The sequence below is a fragment of the Oryctolagus cuniculus genome, chromosome 7 (assembly GCF_051225735.1).
Source record: "Oryctolagus cuniculus isolate XC-2025 breed Fujian yellow rabbit chromosome 7, ASM5122573v1, whole genome shotgun sequence".
Taxonomy (NCBI): Eukaryota; Metazoa; Chordata; class Mammalia; order Lagomorpha; family Leporidae; genus Oryctolagus; species Oryctolagus cuniculus.
The window spans coordinates 42,178,175-42,193,946 of NC_142873.1; the positions used below are offsets into that span (position 1 = coordinate 42,178,175).

Genomic DNA, 15,772 nt, shown 5'->3' on the forward strand with positions numbered 1-15,772 from the left:
ATTCCCAACTTGACTCTCACTGGGATTAAACATGACAATAGGTCTGATCTGATTTCATCATCATTTAAAAAAATCATCTATTATTTTTCACTTTATGTTTCTGTGTGGGAGCAAACTGTTGAAATCCTTACTTAATGTATACTAAGCTGATCTTCTGTATATTAAGATAATCGAAAATGAATCTTGATGTGAATGGAAGGGGAGAGGGAGTGGGAAAGGGGAGGGTTGCAGGTGGGAGGGACGGTATGGGGGGGAAGCCATTGTAATCCATAAGTCGTACTTTGGAAATCTATATTCATTAAATAAAAGTTAAAAAAAACTTTTAGACTTCCTTTACACTCACATAAATATGCATGACTACACTCTCACATTATTGGGATAATATTGTACCTACAACTCCATAACACACAATAGTTCATTGGTACTTTCCCACTCAACTATACGAAGATACCCTTTATCCTTGTTATCACATGAACCTTATTCCATCATGTAAATGGCCTGTAACTGATTTAACCAGTATAACATGTAGTCAAGAGCATCTGACTCTGAAGTTTGAATCCCAGCTTGCTTAGGCACCTGTGAGTTGTGTGACATTGGCAAGTTCATAACTTCCCGCGTGTGCAGTCTTCTGGGTGTGCTGATGCTATTTACACACCAGGGCTTCTGCCTTACACCTGGAGGCTTCCCTGACCATTCATCTGGCTTTAAGAGACAACCTAAATGGACCTGACTCATATCCCTGTAATTAATGCTATGGAGAAAAATGTCACAGAGGAACAGGAGGAAGTAAGGAAGAGGTTGCATTTATAAATGGGGTTTGGGGTAGGGGACAGTCAGGGAAGATCTTACTGAGAAGATAACAGTTATACAATAGCCTGAAGCACGTGAGAAAAAACGAGACAAGCAGTTACCTGGAAGAAAAGAACTCCAGGTAGAAGCAAAGGCCCTGAGGCAGTAGCCTGCCTGCCATGTCAAAGAATAGCAAAAAGACTCAGCATCTCAGAATAGATTAAGTGGAGTGCTGGGGGTGAGGTCATAGGTACATAAGGTCTTCTAGTTAAACTGGGGGAGTTCTGAACTAAGGAGTGACATGATGCTACTTACATACTGAAAGGGTCACTCTGGATGCTGTTTGAGAATCACATTTAAAGCATTCAGCATAGAAGCAGGGAAACCGAGAGGCTACTGCAATAGTGCAGGTGAGACACAGGATCAGGAAAGCAGTTCATCCATTAAATGAAAAGGAGTGTGAGAAAAACAGTGAAGCAAGGATGAAACCATGGTTTTGTGGCTAGAACAAGTGGAAAGACAGAGGGGACATTCATTAGTTTGGGCAGACTGAATGGGAAGCACATTTGGGAAGTTCCAATTTAGACGTACTATTTTTCAAATATAGGAGCCACAGAAACAACTGAAGGTTTGCAGTGCAGAGTCCCACAGAGGCGACCAGACTAAAGGCCTTGGAACATCCAAAGGATTTGAAACTATTGTCTTAAATCTTTATTATTGTATATCCCCGCCATAATAAATCATCACCCACTTAATGTCTTAACACAACACAGCTTTATTTTCTTTTAGTCCTGGAGATCGGAAGTCTCATTGGAATCAAAGCAAGGTGTCTTGAGGCTGCGTGCCTTTCTGGAGACTCTAAGGGAAAATCCATTTCTTTCCCATTGAGATTATTACCAGAATGCAGTGTTTTGCCGTTATAAAACTGAGGTCTTCATTTTCTTTAGCAAGGCAACTGAGGGTCTTTTACATAAGAACACCACTTCCTTGGCTTGTGGTTGCCTTATCCATTTTCAAAGTCAGAAAGAGTGAGTCAAGACTTTTCACATCTTATCTCCCTGACTTCCTTTTCTGTCTCTTCCTCTTGTACCCTTAACTGATTCAACAAAGTGGTAGAGGCATGATGATGAGAGGAGCTAGAGGGGTTAACAGGAAGTTAAGAAAGGCCTCTGTGGGAATGAGGAACAAGGTTCTGTTGTTTTTTTTTTTTTAAGGTATACAAATTTCATGTACTTCATATATACAGATTTAGGCACATAGTGACACTTCCCACCCTACCCTACCCTCCTGCCCACACACCCACCCTTCTTCCTCCTCCCTCTCCTATTCCCACTCTTAATTTTCACAAAGATCTATTTTCAGTTTACTTTATACTCATAAGTTTACTTTATACGACACTAAGTAAAGAGTTCAACAAATAGTATGGAGAAAAGAAAAAAAAAAAAAAACTGTTCCTCAACAATCAAGACAAGGGCTGTACACTAGATTCCCTGACACCAGATCATCGAATCTCAAAATGCCCATTTTACTCAATACATTACATTTTAGGTACTCTATTAGTTACCACAGACCAGGGAGAACATATGGTATTTGTCTCTGGGGGCTACCTCATATCACTAAGCTTCCAGTTGCATTCATCTTGTTGCAAAACACAGGGTTTAATTTTTTTACCTCTGAGTAGTATTCCATGGTGTATATATAGCACAATTTTTATCCAGTCACCAGCTGATGGACATTTGGGTTGATTCCAGATATTAGCTATTGTGAACTGAGCTGTGATGAACATGGGGGTACAGATAACTCTTTCAGATGCTGATTTTATTTTGTTTCAGTAAATTCCCAGGAATGGGGTCACTGGGTCATATGGTAAATTTATTTTCAGATTTCTGAGGTGTCTCCCCACTGTCTTCCACAAGGACTGCACCAGTTTACATTCCCACCAGCAGTGAATGAAGGGGCCTTTTTCCCACATCCTCAACAGCATTTATTGCTTGGTGATTTCTGTATGAGGGCCATTCTAACTGGGGTGAGGTGAAACCTCGTGGTGGTTTTGATTTGCATTTCCACAATGGCTAGCTGAACAATATTTTTGTACTCTGGTGATCGGACAAAAGACATTTCCCTAAGAAAATAGTTACAGAACACAATGGGTCCCAACCCATAGGTAATCATATGAGAAACTAGGTTTTGGCATCATAGCAGAACACACCACAAAGTAACACAGCAAGTGATCAGGCAGGCATAACCCACCTTAAGTGCTCAGGTCAACAATATCCTCAACTGTCACACCTCCCACATGGTTGGTAACATTTCTTAACTGATCAAGAACTGTGACTGCTACATGAAAGACATAGAAAGAAACAAAGACCCTTAGCATATTGAAACTATATAGGGCCGGCGCCGGGGCTCACTAGGCTAATCCTCTGCCTGCAGTACCGGCACCCCGGGTTCTAGTCCCAGTCAGGGCGCCGGATTCTGTCCCGGTTGCCCCTCTTCCAGGCCAGCTCTCTGCTGTGGCCCGGGAGGGCAGTGGAGGATGGCCCAAGTGCTTGGGCCCTGCACCCGCATGTGAGACCAGGAGAAGTACCTGGCTCCTGGCTTCGGATCAGCGCGGTGCGCCAGCCATAGCGCGCCGGCCGCGGCAGCCATTGGAGGGTGAACCAACGGCAAAAAGAAAGACCTTTCTCTCTGTCTCTCTCTCACACTGCCCACTCTGCCTGTCAAAAAAAAAAAAAAGAGAGAGAGAGAGAGAGAGAGAGAGAGAAACTATATAGAAGAAATGATCAATTGATATGGACTCCCTGCATATGCTCTCAGTACTCAGACCTTGATGAACCCCTTGTGGCAAGCAGGAGTCTGTTTCTCAATAAAATCTACATTCACTTGCTTTGTTCAACCCTTCCCCACTTATGTCCACATGGTAATTCTTATTGCCATGAGACAGAGAACAGATTCTGAATGCCTGTAATGATGACAGAGAATTCAAGAGAGAGGGGCTGGTGTTGTGGTATAGCAGGCTAGGCCACTGCCTGCAACACCGGCATCTCATATGGACACCCCCAGTTCGAGTCCTGGATGTTCCACTTCCAATTCAGCTCCCTGCTGATGGACGTGGGAAAGCAGTAGAGGATGCCCAAGGTCCTTGGGCCCTTGCCACATATGTGAGAGACCTGGAAGAAGCTCCTAGATCCTGGCTTTGGCTTGTCTCAGCCCCTGCCTTGCGGCCATTTAAGGAGTGAATCAGAGAATGGAAGACCATTCTCTGAAAATGGAAGACCATTTTCTCTGATACAGAGAAAGAAATTACTGCCAAGAAGATATACAAATGATCAAAATGTACATTAATAATCCATGTCATTTGTCACTAGGGAAATGCAAGTCAAACCACAATAAAATGTTACTTTATATCTGCTGGAATGGCTATAATCAACAAAATGAGTGATAATGAGAACTGGAATAGAAATTAAGACATGTTTATACATTGCTGGTAGAACTGTAAAAATGGTTCCGCTAGAGTAGAACCACTTCCCTCCAGAGAAAAGAACCAATAGTATATACAGATACATAGGAAGAGATTCGTCATGAGGCTCACACACTATGGAGGCTGAGCAGCCCAAGCGTCTGCAGGGTAAGAGCCGAGACCCAGGAACGCCAGGCTGGAACTCCAGTCCAACCTCACCTGAATCAGAGGAGCCAGTAGGGTAAATCCCCGTCTGAATCCACACAGGCCTGGGAGCAACGAGTACCAGTGTCCAAAGCAGGAGACTACGGATGTCTTAACTCAAGCAGCTAGCTCTCTTTCCACCTTATTGTTCTAATCAGGCCCCTCTATAGATTGGATGATGCCTGCCCACATTAGTGAGTGATCTGCTTTCTCATTCTAGTAATCCAAGTGCTTACCTACTCTGTAAACATCCTTACAGACACACCAAAATATCAGCTATATAGGGACTCCTTAGGCCAGTGATCTTGACACAAAAAACCATTATGGGATTAAAATAAGAGGAGAACAGTATACAGGATGTTTAGTGAAATGGTGATTGATTGGACTTCTGAGATGAGGGAGAAGAAGGCATCAAAATGAGTAAACTTTTAATCCACTGAAGACACAAATCACGTCAACACTCTTACGCTTTGGGGAGCTCAACATGCATGAGGTACTCAATATTGTTGGATTTTATTTCTCTATCTGCACAATGGGGATTTCTGCTTCACCAAATTGGTGAAAGTTTGAATGAGAAAGTTAAGTAAAGCCTATTGAACAATGTTACAAATAATAATGCAAGGCAGAGTCATTGGAGGCTAGCAATGCTGATATCCAATACACACCTTGAATGGAGAGGAAGAAACCTAAACAAAGACCCAAGATGGAGAAGCATTTGCTCTCTCAATATCTCACCTGCACCAAAGCACTAGGTCCCTCTTTCCACATCTTCTTTTTTTTTTTTTTTTTTGATTTTTTGATTTTTTGACATCTTTATTTGCAAGTAGCAAAGACAGAATATGAATATAAATTTCCAAAGTACAGAGTATGGATTACAATGGCTTCCCCCCATAACATCCATCCAACCCGCAACCCTCCCCTTATCCACTCCCTCTCCCCTTCCATTCACATCAAGATTCATTTTCAATTCTCTTTATATACAGAAGATCAGTTTAGCATACATTAAGTAAAGATTTCAACAGTTTGCTCCCACAGAGAAACACAAAGTGAAAAATACTGTTTGAGTACTAGTTATAGCATTAAATCTCAATGTACAGCACACTAAGAACAAAGATCCTACATGAGGAGTAAGTGCACAGTGACTCCTGTTGTTGACTTAACAAACTGACACTCTTGTTTATGGCATCAGTAATCACCCTAGGCTCTTGTCATGAGCTGCCAAGGCTATGGAAGCCCCCTGAGTTCACCGACTCTGATCATATTTAGACAAGGCCATGGTCAAAGTGGAAGTTCTCTCCTCCCTTCAGAGAAAGATACCTCCTTCTTTGATGACCCATTCTTTCCACTGGGATCTCACTCGTGGAGATCTTTCATTTAGGTTTTTTTTTTCCCCCAGAGTGTCTTGGCTTTCCATGCCTGAAATACTCTCATGGGCATTTCAGCCGGATCCGCATACCTTAAGGGCTGATTATGAGGCCGGAGTGCTGTTAGGACATTTGCCATTCTATGAGTCTACTGTGTATCTCACTTCCCATGTTGGATCATTCTCTCCCTTTCTGATTCTATCAGCTAGTTTTTGCAGACACTATTCTTGTTTATGTGATCCCTTTGGTTCTTAGTCTCATCATTACCATCAATTGTGAACAGAAATTGATCACTGGGACTAGTGAGATGGCATTGGTACATGCCACCTCGATGGGATTGAATTTGAATCCCTACATCTTCTATTCCATGGTGCCCCACTGTCCACTTAAGGGGAAGTTCTTCTTTCAACCACAAGCTCTCCATCACCAATGAGCTCAATCTGAGCTCAGTCTGAGCTGGCGTTTCTGAGTCACAGGTGAGCCTGTTCACATCACACTGTGTGGATGCTCCTTTTCTGCATGGGGGTCTTCACTTGCTTGGATCCTCTGCCTCCTGCCTTTGGCCCTGGGGCTTGCATCACAGTTAAGCTGACTTGGGAGAGGAACAAATGCAGGATACAGGGGCCAGCGCCGTGGCTCACTTGGCTAATCCTCCGCCTACAGCGCCAACATCATATAGGGGTGCCGGGTTCTAGTCCCAGTTGCTCCTCTTCCACTCCAACTCTCTGCTGTGCCCCAGGAGGGCAGTGGAGGATGGCCCAAGTGCTTGGGCCCCTGCCTCATAGGGGACCGGGAAGAAGCACATGGCTCTTGGCTTCAGATCGGCGCAGCCTGCCGGCCATAGCAACCATTTGGGGGGTGAACCAACAGAAGGAAAACCTTCCTCTGTCTCTCTCTCTCACTGTCTAACTATATCTGTCAAATAAATTTTTTTAAAAATGCAGGATACTCCCATCTGACACTCCAGGATTCAGCAGCTTAAGTGGCCAGGTGAAGAAGGAGTAAGATGTGAACTTTGTATTCATTCAGTGTTGAATTTAAGACTTTGTTTCTCTCCCAGATAGGTTGGGACACTGGTTACCTGTCCCTTAAAATGGGCATAATCACATCTATCCCAGTAGGTTCTTGTAAGAATTAGAACAAATAACATTTCCAAAGTACCTGAGATAAAACCTGGTATAATAGAGGCTTGAAAAGTCTGTTTTTTCTCTTTTTTAAAAATTTTTTCCTTATTTTTTATTTTCCTTATTTTTTTCTGCTTTAGGTGTAGTGGGAACTGTCAATGGGTGGTCACAGCTTACATTGGGCTGATAGGTGTTGATGCCCAGCTATGACTGGTCACCTGTCAGTGAGGATATGGTATCTTTCACATCATCAGATTTATGCTTAGTCTGAGAACAAGAAGTCGGAGACAGAGCCCTATTCTGCCCTCACTCACTCATCCACCATCAGCAGGTCACAAGCATTGGATCATAGCCCTTAGCAGGGACCCTGTTCAGACATTTGATTTCTGGAGTCAGATCTGAGGAAGCTCAGCCGAACTGGAAGAATCAAGACTCAGGAGCCTAGCTCATCAGTCAGCTTAACTGTGATGCGAACCCCAGGGCCAAAGGCAGGAGGAAGAGGATCCAAGCAAGTGAGGACCCCCATGCAGAAAAGGAGCATCCATACAGCAGGATGCAAACGGGCTACATCAGGTCCTCAGGCACTGAGGGGAGGGATATCACGAGGGGGAGAATCCTCAGTTCAGACCTCTGGGTCAAGCAAAGTCACTGGAAGTCGCAGAGCCAAACCGGGCAGTGTTAGAGTGAGCAACAAAAAGGCTGCATTAGGGCTTGGGGCCAGCAGGCTCAGGCACTGCAGCTAAGTGGAGAGGCCAAGATGATCAGGTCACACCTTCCCCTAGCATTACCCGCCAGAGGACACAGCAGCACCCACCAGAGGGTGTGCGGTGACACTGCACACCTGTTCTCACCACCAGCTGCCAGAATTGGAGATCAGGGTGAGCTGAGGCTGTTTTCCTAAGAAAACTCCTGACTGCTTCCCAGGGTTGTTCTCTGGGAGACACGCATCTGGAAAGGGCCAGAGACAGCACAGACTTCTCTTCCCACTGCCCAGGAAGCCACGAGCTGAGGCGGAGGCAGCGTGACATTAGCACACATGCCAAAGGAAAAGAGCTCCAGCCCAGGTACACAATGTGCAGTAGACACTACCACAATCGCACACACACACGCACACACACACACACACACTGCCCAACACCCCCAAGGGAGCCCTATGCAAGGTCTGCAAAGGAAGTTTCAGGCCACTCCTTTGCCAGTTCCCAACCACCCACATTGCTTCCATCATCTTCCAACTCAGGATCCAGAACTCAGCTCCTCCAGCGCGGTCAATGCCTCCACAGTATCCCCACACTGGGTCTCGTGCTCTCAAAAAGACACACACCGGTGACACAGCAGAGGCAATGGGGGACTGGCCTCGTGTACAGTCAGGCAGGCACCCTATGGGGAGGCACCTGGAAGAAAAGAGTCAGGAGTCACGGTAATGCCGAGGGAAGAGCCCTCACCAGGCGGGTGTGAGGATCCTGAGTGCGAGGGCAGCTTGCGAACACAAGCAGAGGAACTCACAGGCCTGGGGTGCCTGAGAGCTGTGGCCACCAGGCCAGGCGAAGACAAACCAGGATACTGGCGCGGGCTAAGAGCTACAAAGGAAGGGACCTAAAGGATCAGGCTCAGATAGTAGGTGTCCTAGGCATGGCAAAATCTGCTGCCGCCAATCTGATGATCTTCAAGGCCAGACCTAGATTTCTAGCCTTGTTGTGGATGTTAATGATAGGTTCCTTGTTGTTCACCTCCACCCTGAGAATGCAAGTCGGAGGGCAGGTGGAGCAGCTGAGATAGAGAGGCCCCGGAGAAATACCCACAGACATGCACCATTTGTCAATTTCCCCAAAGCATGGGGCACCATAGTGATCAACTGTAAATTCTATTAGTGCAAACTCCTAGTACTACAAAACAGTGAAAAGAGAATGGAGACAGAAACAGCAGGTTTCTGAGTTCAGGGGGCCCAGGGCTAGGCACTCAGAGACATGCAGGTGTCCAGGCTGGTCACACCTGCCAGCTCTCACCTTCTCCTGGCCATCCTGAGTCTCCTCCTCCATCAGCTGTGCAGAGTGGATGCCACCTCCATCACCCCTGCGGTCCCACTGCAGGGCTGCCCCTGCATCACACACACTGAAGGTTGATCCTATGCCTGGGGGACTGTAACCCTCCTCATGTCATGGACCCCAGTTCATGGTCACCCCATCATCTCCGCGGCAGGCCCACTTCCAGGCAGCAAAACGCAGGTGAAGGGACCTCCATGGAAGGAAAGGGATAGGGGCCTGAAAGAAGAAAGGCAACCTGCCTCTTCCAGTCTCCTTCTTCTTCCTCCCACGGGTCCTCCAAAGGAATAATCCAGCTCCCAGGATCAGCAGAACAGCCAGAAGAGTGCCCCGGATTACTTGCACAAGGCAAGCAATGGCCTGTCCATGCGAGTCTGTTTCTGTCACACAGGGAGAATAAATAAGGATTAAGGGAGGAGAGAAATTGAAGTATCCATTGCCAAGAGGAGACAGAGAGAGACAGTAGGTGGAGAAGGTGGAAGGGACCTGGCTCAGAAGCTGAAGAGGGAGGAGCGTGGAAGGTTCACTCACCGATGACCAGGTTCCTGTTGGTGCCAGGGGAGCTGAGATGCACAAAGCCTGGTCCCTCCCCTTGGCTTCATCACCAGGGAGGGAATGCTGAGAACATAACACTGGTCTCCTGACGGAGACTGTGGCTCAACAGAGGTGCGTTTCATTTCTTTGATTTCATACGTTTTTGGGATTTGAGAAAGAGACTGCTCCCATGCGTTGATTTACTGCCCCCTGAGGCCCACAACCAAAGCCAGGAGCTGAGAACTCCACCCAGGTCTCAGTTGGGGGTGGTTGAGAGCTGATTACTTGAGCCATCACCTGTTGCTTCCCAGGGTCTTTACTGGTAGGAAGCTGGAACCAAGGGCCAGATCCGGGGATCGAACGTGGGCACTCTGAGAGGGGGAACAGGATTAGAAGCAGCCTCTTAACCACCAGGCCAAATGTCCACCCCTGCAACAGCCTGTGTACTGTATACACAGCCTTCAGGGGGCCTCAGAGAGACGGTGATGGGTAAACTGAGTCATGAGGGAGGGGAACCCATCCTGTTCCCAAAATAGTCAGGCTGTGCAGTCTGATAACGAGGATCACCACATTTGGGAAATAGCTGTGTCAAAATGCCAGTGTCAGGGTTTCCCGGGAGAAGACGGACAGGAGCCAGGTGCAAGGGGGGCCCAGGGGAGGTGGGAGTCTAAGTGCAGAGGTTCCTGTGGTCATGGTAAGTGTTCAGCTTCAGCTGAGACCCCAGGACAGACGTGGGGAGAGGCTGTAACAGCGACCTTGATGTATCAAAGCTCCTAGAATAAAAGGTTAGAGAGAATAAGATTCACTCAGGATTGTAGATCATTCATTCATTCATTCAATGAAACGCCATTTGGGAGATACTGTGACCAAAAGCTATGCACGGAAAAAGAATTCAAAGAGAAAAAGACATGACTCCTTTCCTTAAGGTATTCTTGCCTATGGAACATTGAAATACATAAATGGATTATTACCATTTTGTGTGGGATGGCCACGGTCTGCTCCATAAAAGAAGCCTTAAAACTCACCATAGCAGGACACTTTCAGATTGAACTACAGCAAGCAGCTCAGTGTGAGGTGTGCTAGTGAGGCCAACAGCATGGGCAGAGGAACATCTGAGACTGAACCCTTCAGGGAGTCTCTGGAGGTCAGTCCCAGAGAGCACACGGATGAGTGACACAGTCTGATTTCCTTCTCCAAAGACAACGTGGACCCACATGGAAGACGGGTAGGGTGGGGGGTCCTGGCAGGCCTCCCTGCAGGGGGGAATGTTCAGAAGCAGGAGTGGGCTGGGACTCCCAGACCTCTGTAGGGGGTCCAGGTAGAGAGGGTGGCACTAAACGTGGCAGGGAGAAAAGCTGAAACCCACAGACCCAGTGCTGTCTCAGGCACACTCACCTTGGACACAGACATCACCCAGGTCCAAGGTGGCGCTCTTCTGGTCCCCCTGGTTGCTGACCACACAGGTGAGGCTGGCTTTGGGCTGACTCCGAGGTAGACTCACAGCCAGAGTCCAGGAGTTGGGGGCTGGTCCTGGTGCCCCTCCCTGCTTCAGCTCGCTGGGGGGGCCTGTGCTCTCCCAGGTCACGTTCAGCTGCTCTGTGGCCCCTGTGGCCCTGCATTGCAGGGTGACGTTGCACCAGCCAGATGTGATGGACGGTGACTCAGCCAGGATTTGAGGAGCAGGCACTGGCTCTGGGGCAGGAGGAGACAAACACATGGGATCTCACACATGTGAAGTACATCACAGATCACTTACTCTCACCATGACCTCATTAAAGCCCATGCAGCTTCCCAAAAGATAAATATTGAGCAAATGACAGCAGGAACAGTAGCCACTGAGTTCACACCCAGATCTCCCTAGAGTAAGCAATTGGTAAAAAGTTCCCAGGAAACAATGAAGACAAGAAACTATGTTCAGGCCAGCGTCACGGCTCACTTGGCTAATTCTCCACCTGCGGTGCCAGTACCCCAGGTTCTAGACCCGGTTGGGGCTCCGGATTCTGTCCCGGTTGCTCCTCTTCCAGTCCAGCTCTCTGCTGTGGCCCGGGAAGGCAGTGGAAGATGGCCCAGGTCCTTGGGCCCTGCACCCGCATGGGAGACCGGGAGGAAGCACCTGGCTCCTGGCTTCGGACCAGCAAAGCACGCAGGCTGAAGCGGCCATTTGGGGAGTGAACCAATGGAAGGAAGACCTTTCTCTCTGTCTCTCTCTCTCTCACTGTCTAACTCTGCCTGTCAAAAAAAAAAAAAAAAAAGAAAAAAAAAAACAGAAAGAAAGAATCTATGTTCAAGGATCCATTGTTTCTAGGAAAGTAGCATCAGTCCAATACAGGAAGAAGCAAGGGACAGAAGCTGAGATGGTGCCTGGGACTGCACGACCCTCGTGAGGCAGGCCAGCAGGAAACTCCGGGAGGCCAGAGAAAGGCCCATGCCTTCCGCGTCTGCGGGAGACACAGTGGTAGTGACCACAGAGGATAGCTCCGAGTGTGGTCAGAACATGAAACTGAACTTGGGGTGCAGACAGGAAGAGAGGAGGCAGAGTCACAAGGCAGTCTTAGAAATCACACGGGACCCAAAGTTGCAAAAGCCACTGTGCCCATGGCAGGAAGTTTCCCTATGCAGAGAGAACTTGAGGGAAGGAAAGTGTGGGCAGATGGGTTTCCTAGGAAACCTTCCAGTGTGAACTCTCTCCACCACCAGTCCAGGCTTTGAGAGTTGAGTGTGGAGTCTGGTGTGAGTGGAGTGGAGCTGGTATGGAGGGAAGGAGGGGGGTAGGAAGGTCTTAGAAACACGAGAAGTCCACATGTCATAGCAGCACAGTGACCCAAATGACATCCATCTGATCATCAGTGGACCCCGTCAATCTGCCAAAGTGGGTACATGCATGTGGAATCAAAGTAGCAAATAGAATTAAGGTGCTGATTAGCTGACAATCATATAAAAATTATTGTATTATTCATAAGACCAAACATATTCATAAGGGTCTTCAGAAGTGGAAGACAAAAAAAAAAAAAAAAAAAGACAAGTCAGGGCATGCAATTCAAGACTGATCCACCCTTGCTAGTTTACATTAGGAAGTGGCCATGCACCAAGGAATGCAGGCAGCAAGGAGAAGAGAAAGGCAGGAGGAAGGATTCTCCGTCAAGCCTCAAAGAGGAACACAGTCCTGCCAGCCCAGTGAGACTGTCTCAGATTCCTGACCCACATCACACTACTATGTGGCAATTTTTACAGCAAAATAATAATAATACAGGCCAGCGCTCTGACACAGCAGGTTAAAGCCCCAGACTGCAGTGCCGGCATCCCAAATGGGCACCAGTTCGAGTTCTGGCTGCTCCTCTTCTGATCCAGCTCTCTGCTGTGGCCTGGGGAAGCTGTGGAAGATGGCCCAACTCCTTGGGCCCCTGCACCCTCATGGGCAACCTAGAGGAAGCTCCTGGCTCCTGGCTTTGGATCAGTGCAGCTCCGGCCACTGCGGTCTTTTGCGGAGTGAACTAGCGCATGGAAGATGTCTCTCTCTCTCTCTCTCTCTCGCTCTCGCTCTCGCTCTCGCTCTGGATCTACCTCTCTATGCAACTCTTTCAAATTAATAAAATAAATCCTTTTTAAAAAGAAAAGAACAATAATAATATAGAAATGAAGTGACCATGTAAAAATTATTGTTGTTGCAAATGCCTCTAAATTTTCAAAAGTTGTGTTTTCTCCCCTAAAATGTTGAAGTGATTCTGCCCCACTGTGAATCTCAGCTCTGCTCTCTGTTGGTGGTGAGTATGCTCTGTTTTTTAACAAAAGACTTATTGATTTTTGATTTATTTGAAAATCAAAGTCACAGAGAGAGTGGGAGAGACAGAACTTCCATCTGCTGTTTCACTCCCCAAAGGGGCACACGGCCAAGCCTGGCCTGGTCGAAGCCAGAAGTGTCATCTGGGTATTCCACGTGGGTGCAGAGGCCCAAGCACTTGGGCCATCCTCCGCCACTTTCCCAGGTGCAGCAGCAGGGAGTGGATCAGAAGCGATGCACTGGAACTCTAAATGGCACTCTTATGGCGACACAGACAAAGGACTTTATCCACTGTGCCACAGCACCAGTCCATGCTTCATTTTAAAGCAAAAAATGCACACTCAAGACAGTGACTGATGAGACCCTGCACAGCAGGCCTAGGAGACGCTCCTGGGCACAGCAGCAGGAACTGTGCCAGGGGTTCCAGACAGGGGCTGTCACTTACCATAGACAGTGAGGTGGAAAACCTGGGTAGATAAAAGTCCTCCAGTGAATCTGATCTGAGCCCGATACTGCCCACTGTCCTGTGAGGTCACATTCTCAATCACAAGGGACGTCATGTTGGGCATGTGGAGCCTTGGTTTGAACTTGTCCTCGAGGCTGACCCAGGTTGGAGAGGCTGTCCCACTGTGGACCAGCAGGATGACTCTGTACGCTGACTCAGGGCCAAAGCCCCACGAGATCTCCTCCAGCTTCTCTCCAGGAGCCCATCCTGGCTGCTGCACCACATGGAACGACACGGAGCCCCCTCGCGTCCTCTTCACAGGAAAGTGGAGTCCAGAATCCAGAACCCCGGAGCCACGAGCTTCAGGGCCCTTGCCCAAGGTGCTGCAGATGCCTAGGGGGTTGCAAAGGGGAAATGTGAGCATTTTCTCAGCAGAGCAAAAGAGAGAAACTCAGAAATTCTTTCTGATTAATCAAATCCATCCAGTAGAAACCCTTGATTTTAGGAAGGCAATCTAAATTTCATGGGAAGCAATTCTGGGAGTAAGTGCCGGATCGGGTGGAGTTAACATGAACAGGTGATTTGCCCTCAGTAGGCTTCAGTGTCTGTGCCTGCCTCATAACGACGGCATGAGCTGCATGAGAGCATGGGGCAGGTTTCCCAGCACACACTGAGTGCATTATTGCAGAGGGCCACTCTTTTTTTTAAATAATTTTTTTTATTTGACAGGTAGCATTATAGACAGTGAGAGAGAGAAAGAAAGGTCTTCCTTCCGTGGGTTTACTCCCCAAATGTCCGCTAGGGCCGGCGCTACGCCGACCCGAAGCCAGGAGCCAGGTGCTTCTTCCTGGTCTCCCATGCGGGTGCAGGTGCCCAAGCACTTGGGCCATCCTCCACTGGAGGGTCACTCTTAAGCAGCCTCCAAGGACCCTCATTCGTCAGAGGCACACACCGGGCTATCCCCTCCCAGACAACGGCAACACCAAGAGATCAGAACACAGCCAACATGACTCCAGGTGTGTGAGACTGTAAAGTAACGATTGTAGGGCAGAGTTTCCTGAATCTTATTGACAAACATTTCAGACCCCACCTCCAGGAGATTAGTAACCTCTCCCAGAAAACTGGTACTTTGTTTTTTCACGCCAAACAGCAGCCATGGCACAGACTCTCCACAGTGTGTTTGTCATCCCTGGGTTGATGGGACCTTTCTCTGTTCAGACGGTTTCACCTGACAACACACGGGACACAGCCTGCTCTGATCTGACACCATGGCCCTGGAAAGAAATCCCCTTCTGTTGCCAAAAGTGACATCTCTGTGTCCCCACAATACTTGCCAGCAAACACCATCTCTTCCTCTTCCATTTCCATCAACCGCAGCCCTAAACAAATGTGCTACATCTGTCAGGTTTAACCCCATGGTTTTATCTTCTTCTTTCCCAGAGAGTAGCTCCCAGAGCCCTCCCCAGACTGCAGGGCCCCACCTACCCTAGCCCCACCCAGTTGCCCTCCCTCCCAGGGAGCCCCGGGCACTCACTGAGGAGGGGGCTGAGGAAGGCCAGCAGCCCCGAGGCCCAGCAGAGGTGGGGGGCTGCTAAGCAGGGCCCCATGGCAGCTCCTGCCGGCTGATCAGCTGCAGAGGAAGCATCGGAAAAGGAAGAGGCAAGAACAGGGGAAAAGTTTAAGCTCACAGAGCTCATTTGCTCTCGGCACCCCAGGGGCGGGGCCCTGCAGCACTCAGGGTGCAGCAGGCAGGCCACCCACCAGGCTCCAGACCGCCCAGACCCGCCCTGCGCATGGAGCAAGCAAAGCAGATGGCAGTGATGAGCTGAGCCAGGACGGCTACCACCGCTCAGACAGGACCCTCCCTGCAGACGCAGCAGCTGGGTTCTCACACACACACGGCCCCTGCTCCCATCCTTGCCCTTACCTGCTTCCTGGGCTGACATCCCACCACCATCATGCCACATCCTGCCTGGGATGCGAATCCTCCCTTTGTCCTGCGCATCCATGCCCTATATGCTACCCACCTGTCAGT

At 48.4% G+C, this 15,772-nt stretch overlaps 1 protein-coding gene across 2 annotated transcripts; it reads right to left on the bottom strand.

The window, feature by feature from the left end:
• Window positions 1–5,245: 5,245 nt before the first annotated feature.
• On the bottom strand, window positions 5,246–15,746 carry LOC138843054 (SLAM family member 8). 2 transcript variants are annotated; one of them, XR_016210529.1, is made up of 6 exons: window positions 15,272–15,746; window positions 13,738–14,130; window positions 10,910–11,206; window positions 9,512–10,287; window positions 9,223–9,360; window positions 5,246–8,332 (listed from the first exon to the last, which is right to left on the bottom strand). XR_016210529.1 is itself a non-coding variant. In XM_070077502.2 (5 exons), exons 1-5 carry the CDS (start codon window positions 15,744–15,746, stop codon window positions 8,319–8,321), a joined length of 1,317 nt encoding a protein of 438 aa, XP_069933603.2. In that variant the 3' UTR covers window positions 5,246–8,318. The 2 variants fall into 2 exon arrangements, 1 of the variants encoding a protein (XP_069933603.2); XM_070077502.2 differs by lacking the exon at window positions 9,512–10,287.
• Between the last annotated feature and the right edge of the window lie 26 nt (window positions 15,747–15,772).

Bases quoted from the DNA above. Each gene is read 5' to 3' on its own strand.
- LOC138843054 (XM_070077502.2), bottom strand. From the start codon at position 15,746: ATGGATGCGCAGGACAAAGGGAGGATTCGCATCCCAGGCAGGATGTGG. The intron at 14,131-15,271 runs GTGAGTGCCCGG...GCAACCCCCTAG, and splicing joins CTTCCTCAGCCCCCTCCTCA to GCATCTGCAGCACCTTGGGC. The intron at 9,361-10,909 runs GTGAGTGTGCCT...CCTGTGTGACAG, and splicing joins GGGTGATGTCTGTGTCCAAG to AAACAGACTCGCATGGACAG.